The sequence below is a fragment of the Gymnodraco acuticeps genome, unplaced genomic scaffold (assembly GCF_902827175.1).
Source record: "Gymnodraco acuticeps unplaced genomic scaffold, fGymAcu1.1, whole genome shotgun sequence".
Taxonomy (NCBI): Eukaryota; Metazoa; Chordata; class Actinopteri; order Perciformes; family Bathydraconidae; genus Gymnodraco; species Gymnodraco acuticeps.
This window is the reverse complement of record NW_022991649.1, coordinates 1-21,003: the sequence shown is the minus strand read 5'-3', so window position 1 is coordinate 21,003 and position 21,003 is coordinate 1. Positions and strand designations below refer to the sequence as shown.

At 44.0% G+C, this 21,003-nt stretch overlaps 2 protein-coding genes across 2 annotated transcripts; one reads left to right on the top strand and one right to left on the bottom strand.

Annotated features, from left to right (window-relative positions):
• Positions 1 to 524: 524 nt before the first annotated feature.
• On the top strand, positions 525 to 20,939 carry si:dkey-69o16.5 (uncharacterized protein LOC100149419 homolog; the record flags this gene model as incomplete). Its single annotated transcript, XM_034198536.1, is given in 7 exon segments — positions 525 to 696; positions 3,092 to 3,188; positions 3,514 to 3,602; positions 6,545 to 6,619; positions 7,042 to 7,121; positions 10,500 to 10,673; positions 20,880 to 20,939. Coding segments are annotated over 6 exon segments (573 nt in total), but the record flags the coding sequence as incomplete, so codon positions are not given.
• On the bottom strand, positions 13,793 to 16,146 carry LOC117534359. Its single transcript, XM_034198535.1, has 2 exons — positions 15,868 to 16,146; positions 13,793 to 15,740 (listed from the first exon to the last, which is right to left on the bottom strand). The coding sequence occupies exon 2, from the start codon at positions 15,478 to 15,480 to the stop codon at positions 14,215 to 14,217; it is 1,266 nt and encodes a 421-aa protein (XP_034054426.1). The 5' UTR covers positions 15,481 to 15,740; positions 15,868 to 16,146; the 3' UTR covers positions 13,793 to 14,214.
• Positions 20,940 to 21,003: the final 64 nt, after the last annotated feature.

Genomic DNA, 21,003 nt, shown 5'->3' with positions numbered 1-21,003 from the left:
CTGAAGACTTTTCTTTTTGGCTGATGCTTTTAATTGAACTTTCCACATGTTGTTGTGTTATTCATGTTTTATTGTCTTTGCTTTTTAATGACTGCTTTTAAATGCCATTTTAAAATATGTTTCTGCTGCACTCTTTCTTAATGCTCTTAATGTCTCTCATTTCTGGAGAGCACTTTGAATTGCCTTGTGTTGAAAGGTGCTGTATAAATAAACTTGCCTTGCTAAGGATGAGATGAGGTCTGTTCCCCCGAGCAGCTTCCTACACAGAGGGGGAACATGATGTGTGTTCAGTTCCTAATTCACCCACTAGGTGGCAGGGGAGATCCTGAGATGATGTGATGCAAGTTTGGTGAAAACACAATCTGAAGAAGAGTTGAGAAAAGTAAAGAATTCTTTACATGACAGTGTGTGTGTGTGTGTGTGTTACGTTTTTTTACATTCTGTATTTTTATGTTTTTCTTTTACTCTGAAAGCAGTTCTTCTTCCATCACTGAGCATGCGCAGTGTGTGCAGAAGTTGTTGTGAAGTGGGACAGGAATACCCGGGTGGGGGGCGTTCCTGAACCTCGACCCCGCAGTGACGTCACACCTGTCCGCGCGCTGCCTGCCTCACACACAGGCTGAGCTCAGGTGTGTGACCAGCGGACTGTGAGCCCCTGGTAGTGTTTCCTTCCAGAGACGCTACAACTGAGTCTGGGTAGGTATGTGTGTGTGTGTGTGTGTGTGTGTGTGTGTGCGTCTGTGTTTGTTTGTGTATGTGTTTGTATGTGTGCGTTTGTGTGTGTGTGTGTGTTCCTGTGTGTGTGTGTTTGCGTGTGTGTCTGTGTGTTTGTTTGTGTGTGTATGTGTGTGCGTTTGTGTGTCTGTGTGTGTGTTTGTGTCTGTGTGTGTGTGTTTTTGTCTGTGTGTGTGTGCGTCTGTGTGTTCCTGTGTGTGTGTGTGTGTGTGTGTGTGTTTGTGTCTGTGTGTTTGTGTGTCTGTATGTGTGTGCGTCTGTGTTTGTTTGTGTATGTGTTTGTATGTGTGCGTTTGTGTGTGTGTGTGTGTTCCTGTGTGTGTGTGTCTGTGTGTGTTGTGTGTGTATGTGTGTGCGTTTGTGTGTCTGTGTGTGTGTTTGTGTCTGTGTGTGTGTGTTTTTGTCTGTGTGTGTGTGTGCGTCTGTGTGTTCCTGTGTGTGTGTGTGTGTGTGTGTGTGTTTGTGTCTGTGTGTTTGTGTGTCTGTATGTGTGTGCGTTTGTGTGTCTGTATGTGTGTGTGTGTGTTTGTGTGTCTGTATGTGTGTGCGTTTGTGTGTCTGTGTGTGTTTGTGTCTGTGTGTTTGTTTGTGTGTGTACGTGTGTTTGTTTGTGTGTGAATGTGTGTGCGTGTTTGTGTCTGTGTGTGCGTGTGTGTGTCTGTGTGTGTTTGTTTGTATGTGTGTGCATTCATGTGTCTGTGTGTGTGTGTTTGTGTGTGTGTGTTTGTGTGTGTGTGTGTGTGTGTGTTTGAGTCTGTCTGTGTGTGTGTGTGTGTGTGTGTGTGTGTGTGTCTGTCTGTGTGTGTGTATGTGTGTTTGTTTGTGTGTGTTTGTTTGTGTGTGTATGTGTGTGTGTGTGTTCTGTGTGTGTGTGTGTGTGTGTGTGCGTTTGTGTGTGTGTTTGAGTCTGTTTGTGTGTGTGTATGTGTGTGTGTTTGTATCTGTGTGTGTGTGTTTGTGTGTGTGCGTTTGTGTCTGTGTGTGTTTGAGTCTGTCTGTGTGTGTGTGTGTGTGTCTGTGTGTCTGTGTGTGTGTGTGTGTCTGTGTGTGTGTCTGTGTGTTTGAGTCTGTCTGTGTGTCTGTGTGTGTGTGTCTGTGTGTGTGTGCGTGTGTGTGTGTGTGTGTGTGTGTCTGTGTGTCTTTATTATATTGTATCTTTATATAAAGAGCACATTTGAACTTGACATGTTTGAGATATTTTATTCCATTGTTTATTTTTAATGGACCTTTTACTTCTTATTTGTATGTCTTTATTTGATACTTTCGGTGCACATGTGCACCAGGAATGCATTCTAACTTTTACTTCCTATAATTCCAATTGTTAGGGTCTGAGACCAGAGGTCGGTGAAGAGCCTATTGTAAACGCTCGCCAAGTGCCAGCCCTGCCAAACACACACAAAACAGGGAAAACGACCGGCAAAAGCACAGAACATTTTTCCGTAATCATGGCGGCAGATAGCGGACGAACCAAAATGCCTCTTGGAAGTGTGAAAAAAACCTACAGGAAGTCAGACATTTCGAATTTGGCGTTTTTCCAATGCCAAATAAAAAATGGCCGACTTCCTGTACGCCCTCCGTACTTCAGAGATCTCCTCCTAGGGATTTTATCCGATCAACTTCTAGTTTGGCGGGTAGCGTCTCGATACATGGGGGATGAAAAGTCATACAAATCTCAACTTTTCCCCACACGACGTAGCCGCGATGTGGCGCCGATATTCACGTTCGCTCGATGCTAGGCGATCCCTCGCCATGGAACACGATGATGTCATAAGGCCGCCAAACATCACATGATGGTTGACACTGCCGCCCCGAACAGCTCTACTTCAAATCTGAGGTTTCATAAAGTGCCGTTACCAAGGCTACGATGTCGCTGTAACTCCAATGGACACGATCCTATCGCCATCAAACTTCACATGTATATCATTGGTCCATGCCTTAACAGCTCTACGCTATATCTGAGGTCTCATCAAATGCCATTTCCATGGCAACGCATCCCTCACCGTAAAACACAATATTGCTTTAACTCCTATGAAACTGGTCAAAAAGTGGTCAAACTTCACATGTGTGCAAACAGCCCATCCCTGAAGACATGTACATGTCATTTTTGAAATGTTGTCGAATGCTGTTGCCATGGCAACACAATTCTCACCACGAAACACGGTTTTCTCATAACTCCAGGGAACATGCTCCAAACGGCCCAGTACTTCGGTCCTCAAGACATCTTAGCTTATTATGGGGTGTCATCATATGGCGTTGCCATGGCGAAGGATCACTCGGCATCAAACAAGATTTTTTTGTGCGTGCGTGTGTGTGCGTGTGTGTGCGTGTGTGTGTGTGTGTGTGTGTGTGTGTGCAGAGATGAAGAGGAGGCTCCTGCTGGTGTCTAACTCCACCGTGCACGGCAGCGGGTATCTGGACCACTGTCAGGGAAACATCTCACACTTTTTCGGACGGTACATTTCCTGCAGCTCTTCCACTTCTCGTCACCAGATCACTTTCCTAATAACATTTATACTGCATGTTGACCTTTAAGGCTGTGTACATGATGTAAACATTAAAAGACTTAAAACAAACAAACATCTCATAATAGAAAATAAAACAGAACTAAAGATTAAAATAGCACGAAAGATAAGACTGTCCGACAAGTACACACTATGAAGAGCCTAATCACGGCTAACACCGTAAAACACATTATGAATATTACTTAAAGTGTGAGCTTGGATGTAAACGTGCCTCTGTACAGTTTGAATGAACGTTTGTGTTTGTGTTTTCCTCAAGAGATGTGAAGAGAGTTCTGTTTGTTCCTTACGCTCTCCACGACAGAGACGCCTACACGAAAACTGCCAGAGACAAGTTCAGCAGTCTGGGTAGGTGTGTGTGTGTGTGTGTTCTATTTCGTATATGGCTTCGCCCTCTAAGGCTATCGCTATTGGGTTTACCCTTCTGCGCCCCCGCGCAGCACTGAAACACTTGTAGTCCACGCCCACCCGCTAGGTGGGCCCCACCCTCGGCCCTCCTTCCGGTATAAATAGGAAGGGGGCCCGGCACTCTGCTCCCTCTTTTCTTCAGCAACCAGCACAGTACTGAAGCACAGGAAAAGTCAAGTCATGAGCAACAACTGTGTCCGTGAGTGTCCCTCATGTAAGACGGGGTACATCATGAGCTATGACTTACACGCAATATGCAAATCCTGCCTGGGGCTAGAGCACGCGGACGCGGCTCTCAGCCAGCAGGTCGCTTGTTCGCATTGTGCCCGTCTCCCGTCAGCCGACAGGAAGCGAAGAGCGGACGCTCTAGCTGCTGTGGCTGAGGAGGACGATTGGCCCGTCCAGAACAGGGACGACGGCCTGTCTCTGGAGCCGAGTGCAGAGCAGGAGTCGGACGACTCCTACCCCGTCGCCCTCCATGGCTCGCCATGCGGCTCTCCCCTCCCCCCTCTCCCCCGGATGGGGGAGACGGGGTCGGAGCGAGGTACGGGTGTGACGGCCGAGCACGCGGTTTCCTTCTCCGTTGCCACGGCGCTACCGGCGTTGGGTGGCATTATGCTGGAGCTGCCGGAGATCATCGGCAAAGCAGCAGCATGCAGAGGTCTCCCCGTTCCCCCATGTACGCTTTCCCACCAGTCCCGCTGCTTCCTCGGTTCCTGGACCGAGTGCAGGAGGAGCGGCTGTCAGTGATCCTAATTGCCCCGGAGCGCACGGGAGCTTCCTGGTTTCCATGCCTACAGCGTACGCTGTCAGGCAGGCCGTGGGAAATTCCGTGGCACGGGGACGCTCTCTCGCAAGTGGAGGGAGCGATCTACAGTCACCCAGTGATAGGCCAGCCCTTATGGGCATGGCCCCTGAATGGGAACACTTAGAGAGGTTGGGTCTCTCTCAAGATGTTGTACGCACCATTCAGGGAGCCAGGGCCGCGTCTACCAGAGCGTCCTACACAGCCAAGTGGGCAGCGTTCCAGCGTTGGTGTGTAGAAAGAAGCCTGGACCCCATTACGTGCCCCCTGCCTCACGTGCTGTCATTCCTCCAGCTGTTGTTGGACATGAATTTGGCGTTCAGCACAATCAAGGTATATGCGGCTGCCATATCATCTTGTCACGTGGGTTTCGGAGCAGGGACGTTGTTCAGTCACCCCCTGACGAAACGTTTTCTGCAAGGGGTACGAAGACTCAGACCGGTGTCACGCGCACTGGCGCCTCAGTGGGATTTGGCTTTGGTGTTACGAGCACTAAGCAAAGCCCCATTTGAACCTTTAGAGCAGGTTCCCCTTAAAATGTTATCAGCCAAAGTAGCTCTGCTTTTGGCTCTAACATTAGCAAAAAGGGTGAGTGATTTATCCGCTCTCTCTGTGGCCCCGTCATGCCTCCGGATCCAAGGAGATGGCAGTTCGGCTGTGCTACGTCCTAACCCAGCCTTTATGCCAAAGGTCATCACAATCTCCTTCAGGTCAAGAGTGATCACCCTGGATGGGTTTTTTCCGCTTCCTCATAAATCGGAGGAAGAAGCCACTTCTCATCTCCTCTGTCCTGTGCGCGCGCTGTCCTGCTATGTGGCGCGCACGGCGGCCTGGCGCCGTTCTCAGCGCCTGTTTGTGCACTATAGAGAGCGCTCGATCGGGCAACCTCTGTCTGCACAACGGCTGTCACACTGGCTGTGTGAGGCTGTGTCACAGGCATATGTCTCATCTGGGGTGGAGGACATATTCCACCAGAGGAATTTCCTCCTCCACAGCGTTGCACGGAGGAATGTCAGTGGAATATATTTGCACTGCTGCATCTTGGTCTTCCCCCTGTTCATTTATTTGAGGGATGTCTCCCTTTCCTCTCTAACGCACCCTGTACTGGGGGTCCTGTCGGAGTGAGTGACGTCAGGGAGCCAGCTGTGCGCCTCTCTCTTGCCTCTCGGCACGCGGAGAGCGGCCCTTTTCCCCTTGTATGAGAGGGATGTTCCCTTTACTCTGACACACTTTGTACGGAGTGCCTGGTCAGAGTGAGTGACATCAGGGATCCAGCTGGGCGCTCTCCTGCCTGTCTGACAGCAGAGAGCTGCTGTTCCCCCTCTATGATCGCAGGACAAGGTGGGACCTTCATCTCTACTTTCTCACAGCGGTCGGTATGTATTGTTCCCAGCCTTCACCCCGTCGGGAAGCTAGGCATGTTTTGCTATGTTCCAGGGACTGTGAGGCGCCATTACACATGGCACAACAGGCAGGGGGTGTTATTGAGCAGGTGTGTCTGTGCTTCTAGTGCCGGGCGGACCCAGTGGGGCGCAGACTACATCATGCTTCGCCCTTAACCCAATAGCGATAGCCTTAGAGGGCGAAGCCATATACGAAATAGAACTGAGGTTACCTACTGTAACCCAGCTTCTATGAGTAAATGGCGCAGCCCTCTAAGCGCTGGGCCCCACTGGCTCTACGAATAGCTGAAGAAAAGTTATATTGTATGGGAGCAGATTGCCGGGCACCCTTCCTATTTATACAGGAAGGAGGGCCGAGGGTGGGGCCCACCTAGCGGGTGGGCGTGGACTACAAGTGTTTCAGTGCTGCGCGGGGGCGCAGAGGGATAACCCAATAGCGATAGCCTTAGAGGGCTGCACCATTTACTCATAGAAGCTGGGTTACAGTAGGTAACCTCAGTTATATTGAATATTTTATAATAATAATAATAGTATATTTTATTTATAAGCGCGCTTTTCATTTGGGTAAACAAAACTCAAAGTGCTAATGTGTATTTTTCCTTTGTGTCCGTGCATTAGTTTATAATAAACAAAATGATGTTATTTCCCAATGATGCTGTGTTTGGCCCCTGCAGGTTACGAGGTGGACGGGATCCACGAGGCCCCGGACCCCGTCGCCGCTGTGAGGGAGGCTGACGGGATCTTTATAGGTGAGGAGCAGTTGACGTACCTGTGGACGAACCTGTGGACGAACCTGTGGACGAACCTGTGGACGAACCTGTGGACGAACCTGTGGACGTACCTGTGGACGTACCTGTAGACGAACCTGTGGACGTACCTGTAGACGTACCTGTAGACGTACCTGTAGACGTACCTGTGGACGTACCTGTGGACGAACCTGTAGACGAACCTGTAGACGTACCTGTAGTGTAGACGTACCTGTGGATGTACCTGTGGACGTACCTGTAGTGTAGACGAACCTGTAGACGTACCTGTGGACGTACCTGTGACGTACCTGTAGACGTACCTGTAGACGTACCTGTAGACCAACCTGTTGATGTACCTGTAGACGTACCTGTAGACGAACCTGTAGACGTACCTGTAGATGTGAATGTCGGTGTGTGTGTTTCAGGAGGAGGAAACACTTTCCGACTGCTGAAGAGTCTCTATGACAACAAGGTGCTGACAGAGATCAGGAAGAGAGTGCTGGAGGTGAAACACACACACACACACACACACACACACACACACACACACACACACACACACACACACACACACACACACACACACACACACACACACACACACACACACACACACACACACACACACACACACTGTGTATCTCAAGGGGTTTATCCCAATGAATAAAACATTCTATATATGAGGAGTTCTTTTCCAAAACGCTATAAACGCCAAATTGAAAAAAATGGAGTTTGTCGTGCCATTTTGCTGTGTACTGAACCTATTCACTGCTCTATCAACGTTTCATGCCAAATCGCTATATATCCTTGTTTAACACGTACGGCAAGATGCAGTTCCTTTCCAAACCGCGATAAACGCCGAACCTATTTTGAGCCTAAACGCGATATATCCTCTCTACCAATCAGAATTCGGTGAGCGTTCTATGCAATCCAACATGGCGGCGCCCTGAGTCGAGGTTTGTTTATGTTCATTCAGTCTTCGAAATATGTCTTTAAACTGTTGTAACATCTTTGATGGCCTGGATGAGCCAGTGAGACCTACACCTGGGGGTAGAAAACGTCGACTGGATAAAGAAAACCACAAAAAACAACAACAAAAGAAGGTTCGTCACTCGGGTGGCGCGTTAATACCGACTGTGGGATGTCAACACAAAGCTGCTGCGAAAGGTTTCTGTCAGGCCGAGAAGCTGTCACCAGACGACCTGATGATGAACTTCAAACATTTCTATGAAAAACCAAACAAGGTTGACCAGGACCGGGCTATACTTCATCTCCTGGACATCACGCAAGTGAAAAGGAAGCGTCCGAAAGTTCAAGACGTAAACAAACAAAAAGACCGGAACGTATCTGTAAAGTTCAATCTCCTGTGCAACAGTCACCCAGAGAAGGTTCCCGTTTGCAAGGCGACCTTCATTAAAGTGTTTGCTGAGTACAACTTTCGTTTCAGGCCTGCTAAGTGGCCTGCTGGCCTGAGGATTTTACGTTACGTGTATTGTTGTTGTTGTTAGCATCTGGGGCCTATTCTACGAAGCTGGTTCAACCTAATCTGGATATGTTTGAGTTAGCCGGTTGGCCTAATCCAAAACATACGCGCTCTCGCTAAACTGTCCTATGACGCGGGTTATCAAGTGGATCGCTCAAGCCAGCCGTTTCCTATCTAGTTAGGTGCGCGTTCACATGAGAGGGGTGGTATCTGGAGCATTCGACCAATCACAAACATGGAGAAGCGTACTGACAGCGCAGCGTCATACTTCCGGAATGAAAAGTGAACTTTAATACTAGTCAAAAATGAAGAAGTTAAACTTTAAACATCCATGACTTAAACACTTGATCCAGGATAAAAGCCACAGAGCTGCACCTGCAAGGTGAATACAGCTGGTAACAGAACAAGTGTTTGAATGCGTACATTAACAGGTTTATGATATCACTGCCCGTCTAAGACACCATCTGACTTTCATTACATTTGTCTCGAGTGTTTCCTCAACTTAATGTGTTGCTTAAAATAATACTTCTGCATCCAGTCTGTGACGCTGTGAGTGTTGCACGGCCAGATACGGCTCAGCTGACTCAGATCAGGAGATGATACATTATGAAGTGATATGCCGCGGACTGTACTTAATGTGACTCTGATCCGGTTACTTATGTTGTGGCAGATATTTAAGTACGCTTTCTTAACGCTAATGTTATAATAGTCAGATTGCTCTGAAGATGGAGCTGATATTCTATTCATGTTCACGTCCACACAGTCGGTGATTTTGGCCGGCCGTCTTTCCTGCGACGGCAGCTTTTCTGTATTTCCTTTCTCCTGTAATATGACTTGATCGCTTTAAACTCCGCACACTGAGCTCTGATTGGTCAGCAGGCAGTGCTTTCACTGAGTTGAGCTCTTAGCCTGCAACCTAACCTGGTTCCGACCAGGTTAGCCGCTTAGCATAAGTTACCATGGAGATCTAGCCGCTAAAAAGAGAACCAGCTTCGTAGGACCGGAAAGCCGGAGTTTTCCCTGAATTTAGCCGCTAAGAGAACATCAGGCTTCGTAGTATACCCCCCTGGTGCTAGCTAGCGGCGCTAATGGATATAATGAGCTGTCAACAAGGTGGAGAAGAGTCCTCTCCTGTCAGACTGAGAGACTGATAACCTCAGCTCAGGTGAGGTAAAGGACTCTGAGTGTTTAGATAGTTAACTTAGTCTAAGTTATCTCAGTGGGTCTCAAACGGTTTGGTCACCATTTATGTAAACACATATTTCCATTTGAGGGGGGAGTGATTAGTAAAATATGCATGAATAATACAAAAAAAAAAACGTTAACTAGGTGAAAAAAGGTAAGATAAACTTTAAAAACTTGTTGAGAGCTAAAACTAGTCTTTGCTGCTGCCTCAAAGAGGAGCAGGGGGGAGAGGAGGGAGACGAGAGAGGCTGGTTCAGGAGCACAGACACACTCACAACTATAAATGAACCAAAAACAAATAAATAAACAAGTTTCAATGTTTTTTCATATTGGATATGGGATGTTATTGGTTATGGCCATGATTTTATGATTATTTAAATGTATACAGTTCTGTTTCATATGGGTGTAGTCTCTTTATTTCCCCCTCAAAATGCACCAGATTCATGCATTTAAGTCCAACATTTACACATTGTGTGTGTGTGTGTATGAATATCGTTATCATTACTTTTTACAGGTTCAACACTTTACTGAATGCCTTATTGAATGTATTACTGAATTAGTTGCCTATTGAATATCGTTATCATTACTATCATTACTTTTTACAGGTTCGGCACTGAATGACTATTGGCCTAAATGTGTTACTAAATGATTTGAATGTATTTTTAACATTGTTGTAATAGTGGTATTTGTATGTGTTATATATTGTTATAAATTGGACAATATTGAAATGTGAAATTGCAAATATTTATTTTATTTTACTATTTAGTTTATGTTACTATTTATTTTATTTGGGTTTTATTTATTTCATGTATTTGCACTTATTTGATTTATATTCATGTATAGTATGAGTCCCTTATCATATGTTGCATGTTCTCGTTTAAAAAAAAAAGACATAAACCATCAATTAAAAAAAATGCATGGATTTATAGCGTTTTGAAAAATAAACAAAAACAAACTTTGATTTAATCAAAAATATTGTTGTTTGATTTAATAATCATTGTTCAATATGTTCAGACTGAGCCAACAAACCATTTTAACAGGATACATTTAATATTAACAAAATGTGTGAGTCTAGGTAAAAAATGTCATTTTACTGAAAACTATTAAAATGGATATATAGCGTTTTGGAAAAGAACTCCTCATATACACACACACACGTCCATGGCAGCAACATAAATCTACTCACTCACTCACACTTTGCGCCCCCCTCCCCAGGATGGTGTCCCCTACATGGGTTCCAGCGCCGGCACCAACGTGGCGACGGTCAGCATCAACACCACCAACGACATGCCCATTGTGTGCCCGCCCTGCTTCTCCGCCCTGAGCCTCGTCCCCTTCAACATCAACCCCCACTTCCTGGACCCCGACCCCCACAGCCGCCACATGGGGGTGCGTCACAAAACTCAATGAGCAAAAACCCTATTTACTTTATTTTCAGTTGTTTGTAGTTAATAATCTACTCACCAGTGTAAGGAACCTGGTCATGTTGAGTACCCCGACGTTTTATCAGAATCAGAAACAGGTTTATCTCCAGGTGGGTTGGCACGTACGAGGAATTTGACTTGGTGTCGTGGTGCATACATACAAGTAAAACAGAAATGTAAAACACAGATAGAAAACTATTTTAACAAAACTATAATAACATATCAAAAATATAGTAAAATATAGCAGTATTTACATTGAAATAGAATGAATAAAAATATGTGCAGTTATACAAAAACAAGATATTGTGTGCATCAATTATGATAGAAATGTACAGTAGGGTCTCCAACACATAGAAACTGCCGGATGCTAACCTGCATATGTTGGGCAATTTGCACAATTAGCATCATGCAGTTATGGCTTGGACCATTTTGGAGTGTTTTTGGACGTTATTGAGGATGTTGAATACATTTCTGACATTTTCAGCATAAAAAATGGCAGTTTGAAGTCCCCTAAAACTATCAAATGGACCCGAAATGTATCAAAAGCAGCTCTGTGAATATGGCATAGCAGGTAAACAAAACTAAAGAGGCATGCCATCACAAAGAGTAAGCTAACTTATTAAATATAGAGAAGAAAAGCACACATTAGTCATAGAATAAAGACAAATAAGTACACATCCGTGGCTCGAAATGAGAAGCAGCAACATAAAAAAGACATAAGGTGTTGAGGCGTTATTCAAAACAAGTTATCATCGCACCGTGGATTGCAACAGAAAGTGTCTGCACTGCAGCAAAGTAAGAATACTCTATAAAACCCTCATTAGTTGATTATGTTCTGCTTTACAGTATTAGTTAAGTTGTCTCCTATGATATAACTCAACTGCATCCTCAAAAGACGTTCTACGGATTGCAGTTTCTTTGTGTGAATGCTGAGAACTCTTCACACCATATGTTCTTCTACTGTTAAATCTGTAGACTCTCCTGATCTCCGTTCAGACACCAAAACGTTCAGCTCGATTACGAATCGACGGCTATTACTCCCGACATTCATAACTTTCAAAACACAAGTGTCTTTGAGCATTAGGAAAAGTGTTAATTCACCCACACGTTGGTATTCAGTTCAGCGTCAGCGTTTCAGCATTCACACGGCAATTTCTTCAGGAATCGCATCCTCTAGTTCAGTGGTTCTCAACTGGTGGGTCGCAGATGTGTGAGTGAAGAAAAAAGAATTGAAAAAAACATAATTTCCAAACTTTTATTTTGAAGGCCCGATTTTCTAACGCTGTGCATGAAGTCGGCGTTGGACTGGAAGTACCGGAGACCATCAACGGTTTTGAAAACTTCTGTCACGTAGTGATCATCTTTTCAATAAAACATCTTTGCTGATGTTTTTTCGAGTCTTCTGGCCAATCAGAATCAACAGTGTTGCCGGAAGTCCCCACGGAGAATAGCTTTGCGGTAGAACTCTTTATACATCCATGGGTACAACTTCAGATAGAAATGAACACATAATGAAATATGACCCCCAGTTTGATGACTGACAGGTCACAGAACAATGGGGGCTATCTACCCTTACCCACTATCTCCTCTTTGCTCTTCTCTCTGTGAGGAGCAGCAAGCTGTCAGAACAGTGAAAACAAACAATGGCATCAAATATTATTAATATGTCGGGTAGTAATATATTTATTTATTTTCTTCTCAGAGTACCAGAATGCGTAGTTTATATGTTAGTATTTCTAAAAATCTCCTGGGGGAGAATCCCCCCAGACCCCCTGCTGGGGTTGGGTTTCCAGCATGTGAGCCTTTTTATGTTAGTTCAGCTTTGATTCCATCATCTCATTAAACCTTTTTTAAAAGCATACTTTAGTTCTGTGAAGGGATATGAGGGAGATATGCACTGTACTTCACTTTCATTAATATTGTTTGCTGAAAAGCGTGTATATATATATATTACAGCAACATTTTTTGTTGAATAGATTTGAGTGGTTCAAAATTTCAGGTCGCGATTTATTGACTAGATCAGTGGTTCCCAAACTTGTTGTGCCCAAGGCACACCAAAGGACAAGTAAAAATCTCAAGGCACACCTATTGTGCAAAATAGCCCTTATAACACGTGTTATCACTCATATCATGTAAAATATCTGTAAATGTGCATAATTATTTACTAATGCCAAATAAAATGTGACAAAGACAACTATATTACTCATGAAATATTTATTAAAGAAATATTTCAGAAATTAATTTGAAACTGTATCAAATTAGGCTTCATCAAAGCAGCAACACACTCACACCAGACAGGTCACAACATTAAAAATGAGGCAAAGGAAACTCAGCAGAAATTCAGCACAGAGAACTGTCAATGCAAGGAAGCTGCATTGTCCATGGTCCTGAACTACACATTATAAATGTAACATTTCAGCAATCAGCATTGAAACATGTGCTATTGTAAATATTTTTGCGGACTTACAAATTAGTGAGATACATGTGCCTGTCGGGGCGCGCAGAATGTTTTAATCCTTGGTGGCACTGAGGAGAGGGCCACTCGCAAGTCCTGTTCAACAGAGAGCCGTGACCTCCTGTTGTTCTTCATGTAAACCAGAGTAGAGAACGCCAACTCCAGAGATGGGGTCGTTACTAAAAAAATACAATATATTACATATTACTTTAAAAAAAAAGAAGTAATATATTACACTACTTCGTTACTATCTACATAAAGTAACTCGTTACTTTACTCGCCGAGCACGTACGAACTGCGCATGCGTGAGTGGCAATAACTTTCCTTACCAGCAGGCGGCGGTAGTGTGTATTTGTCATTCAAAACAGGCAACAACCGGAAGACAGAGAAGAAGAACAGACTGCGTGATATAAACAAACAACACATAGCGTGTGCGGTAGCTTCACCTTAGCATGTGTTCTTTGCAGGTGCTTGTTGAGGTTTGACCACGTGGTGTTTCCAGCAGTGGATAACAGCTTCTGGCCTGGACACAGTTTGCACCTCACCGTCACATTCCTGTCTATTCTTCGGACGAACTCAAAGTAATGGGCATACCTCCACCCCTCGAGAGTTATCGCTGACTCAGCCATGTTTATGCAGCACTGCACGTGGAGATGTGGACGCGCAGGTCGCGCAGATTACGTAGGGGAGACCAGGGACAGTTGCAACACTTTTTGGGTTTTTTTTTGGATAGCCATTTCGCTATATTATACATTATCAATATGTCAGCTACTGAAACAATGTATTTAAGCTGTTTTTCTGAAATAAGTACAGGTTGGAAAATGTATTTTTTTTTAAAAACTCAACTGTTACAACTGTCCTTGTGTACAGGGACAGTTGTAGCACATGCCAGGCACGGTTGTAACATGTTAATAACGGTTACCTTTTTTCACACTACATGACAAAAAATAGGGGAAAGCTGTCAAATTAGATAACAAGATTTTAAATGGGGTTTCACACATCCTCCATCAAACAATGAACAATGAACAGAACTTAAAACAGAACACCAGAATTAATCAGATTCACAGTTGTGGCAGGTGTAAAAGGCACTTCCATCTGTGCAGTCCTTGTGTGCCCAGGCTTTACAGGAGCAACACTGCAGCCAGATCTCCTTGGACCTGGAGTAGCTCTCCAGGCACACAATGCAGTATTGGGCCTCATCTTCATCAGATGAGTCCTGCATCTTCTGCTTCTTGTTGGGGGTTTTTTTGTTGCAGAAATTGATTTTTTTCTTTGCTTTACACTTCTTTGCGTTAGATCTTTTTTTCTCAGCCTGGAGTAGATTTTTCATAGGAGTGTCTGTGAGGACAGCGGTTTCTCTTCTTTTTCTCCCCTTTGTGGTCTGCTTCCTTGGTCCAGCTTTTGGATGTGGACGGATGGACATGGGTGAGAAAGGCGTTGCAGAGGATGATGTCCCAGGCTCCACACATGGCCTGACAGGGGAGGAGGCTGCGAGTAGAGGAAAGGAGGCTGTGAGTGGAGGGGAGGAGGCTGCGAGTAGAGGAAAGGAGGCTGTGAGTGGAGGAGAGGAGGCTGCGAGTGGAAGAGAGGATGCCACAGTCGGTGTTGGAGCTGCACTGGTAGAAGGCTCTGGTGGTGGGCGGTCTGTGACTTGGGATGGCATAAAGTCGATGTCACTGAAAGTATCTCTATTAAAAGGCCAAATTCCAGTGCACGCGAACCCTGCCTGGATATTTGATGGCGTTGCAGCATGAGGAAGGGCACTCTTCACAATGCCCGGCAGATCGTAAATGGTCATTGTGGATCCTGGATGAGTCTTCATCCAGTTGTCACAGCGGCTGTTGATGTGCTTCTTCAGTGGCCCGTATACAGTGCGATCTAAGGGCTGTAGTTTGTGAGAACAGTGGGGAGGAAAAGAGAGGAGGATGATCCCATGGCTCCTGCAAAAATCAATCCCCTCCACAGAAAGGTGGGAGGAATGATTGTCCAGAACCAGCAGCACTTTTGACTCCTGTGAGCTCTTGGTATGGCTCTGGAAGTGCTTGAGGAAGACCACAAAGTCTTCCTCTTGCATCCACCCAGACCCATTTGCTGTGCCAATACAGCCAGGAGGGCCATTGCTGGTGAAGAAGGGCTGAAACTTCTTCCGGGGGAATATCATCATTGGAGGGATGGAATTCCCCAATGCATTTACAGCACATGCAAGTGTGATGAGAGTGCCCCGCTCTGCAGATGTCACACTGCCGACTTGTTTGGTCCCTTTTCTGGCCACAATCTTCCCAGGGTTTTGGACAGTTGTGACTCCGGTTTCGTCCATATTCCAAATGTCCTGTGTGACAAAACCATGCTTCGTCAGGAGTGGACAGCAGACAGGTTGTCAAAAAACTTGTTGACATTTGTTCGGTTGAAGCTTGTAGCCCGTGAGAGACTGGTAGCCTGAGGTCTGCGTATGGAGAGGGTAGGGTGCCGCTTCAAAAACGTTGTGAGCCACTCAGCTCCGGCCATCTCTTTCTCTGCCCAGGTTTGAGGGAAGTTGCATTCGTAGTTCTTTGCCAATTCATAGGCAAACTTCCGCACCTAAAATGAATATACATTGGAAAATATTTCACTTGTCTGTTCACTAGGCCTCAACATATTTGATCACTTACTTTTCTTTTGTTCAGTATAGATAGCCTATTATTCTACCTTAATGATGTAGACCTACCTCCTTTGAGCTGAGACCATAATACAAATCAGCTGCCTCCATCAGGTAGTCTCTCAAAAGCATCTCCTGCTCTGTTGAGAACACCTTCTTTGGTGTCCAGTAGCCTACTCTTGGGGGTGTTTGTGATCCCTGACTCTCCAACCTCAGCCTCCTCTTATGGAACCGGTACAGGGTGACATGGCATAGACCAGGGACTTTGCCACTTCCCTGAAGGATTTGCCCTTCTGCACTTCATTTGAGGCCCTCTGTAGCAGAGCGAGTGGCCTGTCTTCCTCTTTCTGACATGTGGCATACTGTAAACACACGCACACGCACACGCACACGCACACGCACACGCACACGCACACGCACACGCACACGCACACGCACACGCACACGCACACGCACACGCACACGCACACGCACACGCACACGCACACGCACACGCACACACACACACACACACACACACACACACACACACACACACACACACACACACACACACACACACACACACACACACACACACACTTTAGGCCTACTGTACAGTGTTATATTCTGTTTATTTGTACAGGGACGATGCACACCAACCAACAATACAACTGTATGCTTGAATGAACAATTGATCATTCAAGCAAATGAGCCATCATTGTAAATGTGCCATGTTACAACCGTCCCGTTACAACCGTCCCAGGACCACCAGTCTTGCTTCCACCCCCTGTGAACCTGCCTGGTTGCTAGCTTGACCCATATTTAGCTAGTTATATTTGTAGCTTACAAAACAGTGATTCTAATAATACTAGTTTGGATTCCTAGACATTTGAACTCAAGACAGTATCCAAAAAATACATCATATCATTGTAGTTAATATTTTACCTCAGAAACACACTTTTGCTGATAACTTAAGCGAGAAATTCAAACGTGGCTCCTTTTTTTCTCAGCGATCTTACCATCTAACTGCGCATGTGCAGAGTGAGTTTCATCACTCTAGCTTGTTTGTGATTGGAGATATTGAAGGTGTTACAACCGACCCGTGTTACAACTGTCCCTGGTCCCCTACAAAGTACTGATATAGTAAATTAAAACATTATTTTTGTGTAGTTGTATATTGCAATAATAACGTATGGTTGTCACAAAATCCCACGGCACACCCGGACTTGCCTCACGGCACACCGTTTGGGAACCACTGGACTAAAGAAATAGTGGGTCTCGAGGCCTGACCAGTTGAGAACCACTGCTCTAGTTCCTGTCGCCTCCTTCCTGTGGTTCCTCTCTGCAACGTGAGATATACTTTACGACTTTACAGCAAGTGACTTAGAGTTGAAAACATAAAGGACTGATAAAAGGAAGCAACTGATAAACCCTCAGCCAATCAGAGCCAGCTAGATTATCACAAAGAGTTCAGTGTTGAGACGCTCAGCGATTTACTGCAGGCTTCTCTATAAACATCTGATTAAAGTCCTTCTTCATTTCACTGAGCCTCTGCAGCAGCTCAGGGAGCGGCACTATGTCAAAATACACCAATACAAGTACAAGTTAAAACCCTAATTAGTTCATTATCTTTAGAAGAATGAGCACTTACTATATATATATATATATATATATATATATATATATATATATACTTGGAGTACGTACTTTAAGTATATTTTGACTTTTATACTTTTACTTGAGTAACATTTTGAATGCAGGACTTTTACTGTACCAGAGTATTCCTACACTCTGGTACTTCTACTTTTACTCAAGTACAAGATCTGAGTACTTCTACTTTTACTCAAGTACAAGATCTGAGTACTTCTACTTTTACTCAAGTACAAGATCTGAGTACTTCTACTTTTACTAAAGACAAGATCTGAGTACTTCTACTTTTACTCAAGTACAAGATCTGAGTACTTCTACTTTTACTCAAGTAAAAATATCTGAGTACTTCTACTTTTAGTCAAGACAAGATCTGAGTACTTCTACCTTTACTCAAGACAAGACCTGAGTACTTCTACTTTTACTCAAGACAAGATCTGAGTACTTCTACTTTTACTCAAGTACAAGATCTGAGTACTTCTACTTTTACTCAAGACAAGATCTGAGTACTTCTACCTTTACTCAAGACAAGACCTGAGTACTTCTACTTTTACTCAAGACAAGATCTGAGTACTTCCACTTTTACTCAAGTACAATATCTGAGTACTTCTACTTTTACTCAAGACAAGATCTGAGTACTTCTACTTTTACTCAAGTTCAAGATCTGAGTACTTCTACTTTTACTCAAGTACAAGACCTGAGTACTTCTACTTTTACTCAAGACAAGATCTGAGTACTTCTACTTTTACTCAAGTACAAGATCTGAGTACTTCTACTTTTACTCAAGTACAAGATCTGAGTACTTCTACTTTTACTCAAGTACAAGATCTGAGTACTTCTACTTTTACTCAAGACAAGATCTGAGTACTTCTACTTTTACTCAAGACTAGATCTGAGTACTTCTACTTTTACTCAAGCACAAGATCTGAGTACTTCTACTTTTACTCAAGACAAGATCTGAGTACTTCTACTTTTACTCAAGCACAAGATCTGAGTACTTCTACTTTTACTCAAGCACAAGATCTGAGTACTTCTACTTTTACTCAAGTACAAGATCTGAGTACTTCTACTTTTACTAAAGACAAGATCTGAGTACTTCTACTTTTACTCAAGTACAAGATCTGAGTACTTCTACTTTTACTCAAGTAAAAATATCTGAGTACTTCTACTTTTAGTCAAGACAAGATCTGAGTACTTCTACCTTTACTCAAGACAAGACCTGAGTACTTCTACTTTTACTCAAGACAAGATCTGAGTACTTCTACTTTTACTCAAGTACAAGATCTGAGTACTTCTACTTTTACTCAAGACAAGATCTGAGTACTTCTACCTTTACTCAAGACAAGACCTGAGTACTTCTACTTTTACTCAAGACAAGATCTGAGTACTTCCACTTTTACTCAAGTACAATATCTGAGTACTTCTACTTTTACTCAAGACAAGATCTGAGTACTTCTACTTTTACTCAAGTTCAAGATCTGAGTACTTCTACTTTTACTCAAGTACAAGACCTGAGTACTTCTACTTTTACTCAAGACAAGATCTGAGTACTTCTACTTTTACTCAAGTACAAGATCTGAGTACTTCTACTTTTACTCAAGTACAAGATCTGAGTACTTCTACTTTTACTCAAGTACAAGATCTGAGTACTTCTACTTTTACTCAAGACAAGATCTGAGTACTTCTACTTTTACTCAAGACTAGATCTGAGTACTTCTACTTTTACTCAAGCACAAGATCTGAGTACTTCTACTTTTACTCAAGACAAGATCTGAGTACTTCTACTTTTACTCAAGCACAAGATCTGAGTACTTCTACTTTTACTCAAGCACAAGATCTGAGTACTTCTACTTTTACTCAAGTACAAGATCTGAGTACTTCTACTTTTACTCAAGTACAAGACCTGAGTACTTCTACTTTTACTCAAGTACAAGATCTGAGTACTTCTACTTTTAATCAAGTACAAGATCTGAATACTTTTACTCAAGACAAGATCTGAGTACTTTTACTTTTACTACAAGATCTGAGTACTTCTCCCTCCTCTGGTAATACTTGTGTACTTTAACCACTTGTAGTGCCGCTCCCTGAGCTGCTGCAGAGGCTCAGTGAAATGAAGAAGGACTTTAATCAGATGTTTATAGAGAAGCCTGCAGTAAATCGCTGAGCGTCTCAACACTGAACTCTTTGTGATAATCTAGCTGGCTCTGATTGGCTGAGGGTTTATCAGTTGCTTCCTTTTATCAGTCCTTTATGTTTTCAACTCTAAGTCACTTGCTGTAAAGTCGTAAAGTATATCTCACGTTGCAGAGAGGAACCACAGGAAGGAGGCGACAGGAACAACTGCTACGGTCATCAAAAATCAATGCAGCGTCAGCAAATGGAAATACAGTTACAGTTCAGGCTGAATGTACTGTGGAGGTCCGCCTCTATAGAAACACTACATGCTGACATTAAAACAGATTTCAATTTACTTTATTGATTCCAATTTGGGAAATGATTTGGTTACAGCAGCATGTTTAAAATGTAATAAAGTAGTATATTAATGAGGAAACATTTGTGGAAAAGTCAAAATGCTACATCAGCAATAGAGAGGTAGAGATATTTACCTCCATTAGCATGACTATTGTCTCATTATACTATCGTGGTTATTACTCAAACAGGGTGAATGTTTTCTGAGTGTTAAAGCTATTTGTAAAAACGGCTTCAGAAATCAACTATGTTTACTATCATGAGCCCGAGGTGACGTTTTAAACCAGAATGAGTCCCTGAGGGAGGATTAGTCAAATGAAGCCGCTGACGTCACTTCTTCTTCTTCTGCTTTGGGTTTACTGGCAGGCCGCAAACCACTTCACGGCGTATACTGCCACCCGGAGTCCCCGGACGGACGTCCCCGGAGTTGGGGACTGGCTTCAGTCGAAGCTGCTGGGACTCCCAGCAGCTTCGACTGAAGCCTTCAGAGCAAATCGCCAGAACGCCGACACCTCCTCATCTCCACCGCTCCCATGTTTTCTTTTGTGTTGCCATAAGTTAGTCTCTCTGTGTTTCTTCGCTGGGCTAATGCTAATGCTAATGCGAGGATAATAAAATGGCGGCTTCACAACACTTTTTGGGAGTTTTACGGGGCGTGGTCTGCAATCCGCCCAGGCAATCAGAAATAGGAACCTTTTTCTCCCACGAAAGTCCCTGCTCTCTAGCAGGGACGGAAAAGGGGGTAAAAAGGTTCTCATGAACTAATTTTAGTTCCGGCTCTTTTTGGTGTGAACGCAACATTTCGGAACTATGTCGGAACTAAAGTGGGAAAAGTACTGCGATGTGAACGTGCCTATTGATACTTACACGTTTAGTTCAGCAGGATAATCTCCACATATTAACACCACTTAAACTCTAATGCTAACTTTATACTGGCTGTTTGAATCCCTCAAAGCATTATGGGAAGTGTTGTTTTTGTGCAGGAGAGCAGAGAGCAGAGGATCACCCAGTACCACGAGGAACCAGATACTCCAAGTGTCCTGGTGAGAATGTATTCCTCATTTCACCTGTAAATAAAAACTCAAATCTTCTTCCATGATTACACAT

Bases quoted from the DNA above. Each gene is read 5' to 3' on its own strand.
- LOC117534359 (XM_034198535.1), bottom strand. From the start codon at position 15,480: ATGGACGAAACCGGAGTCACAACTGTCCAAAACCCTGGGAAGATTGTG.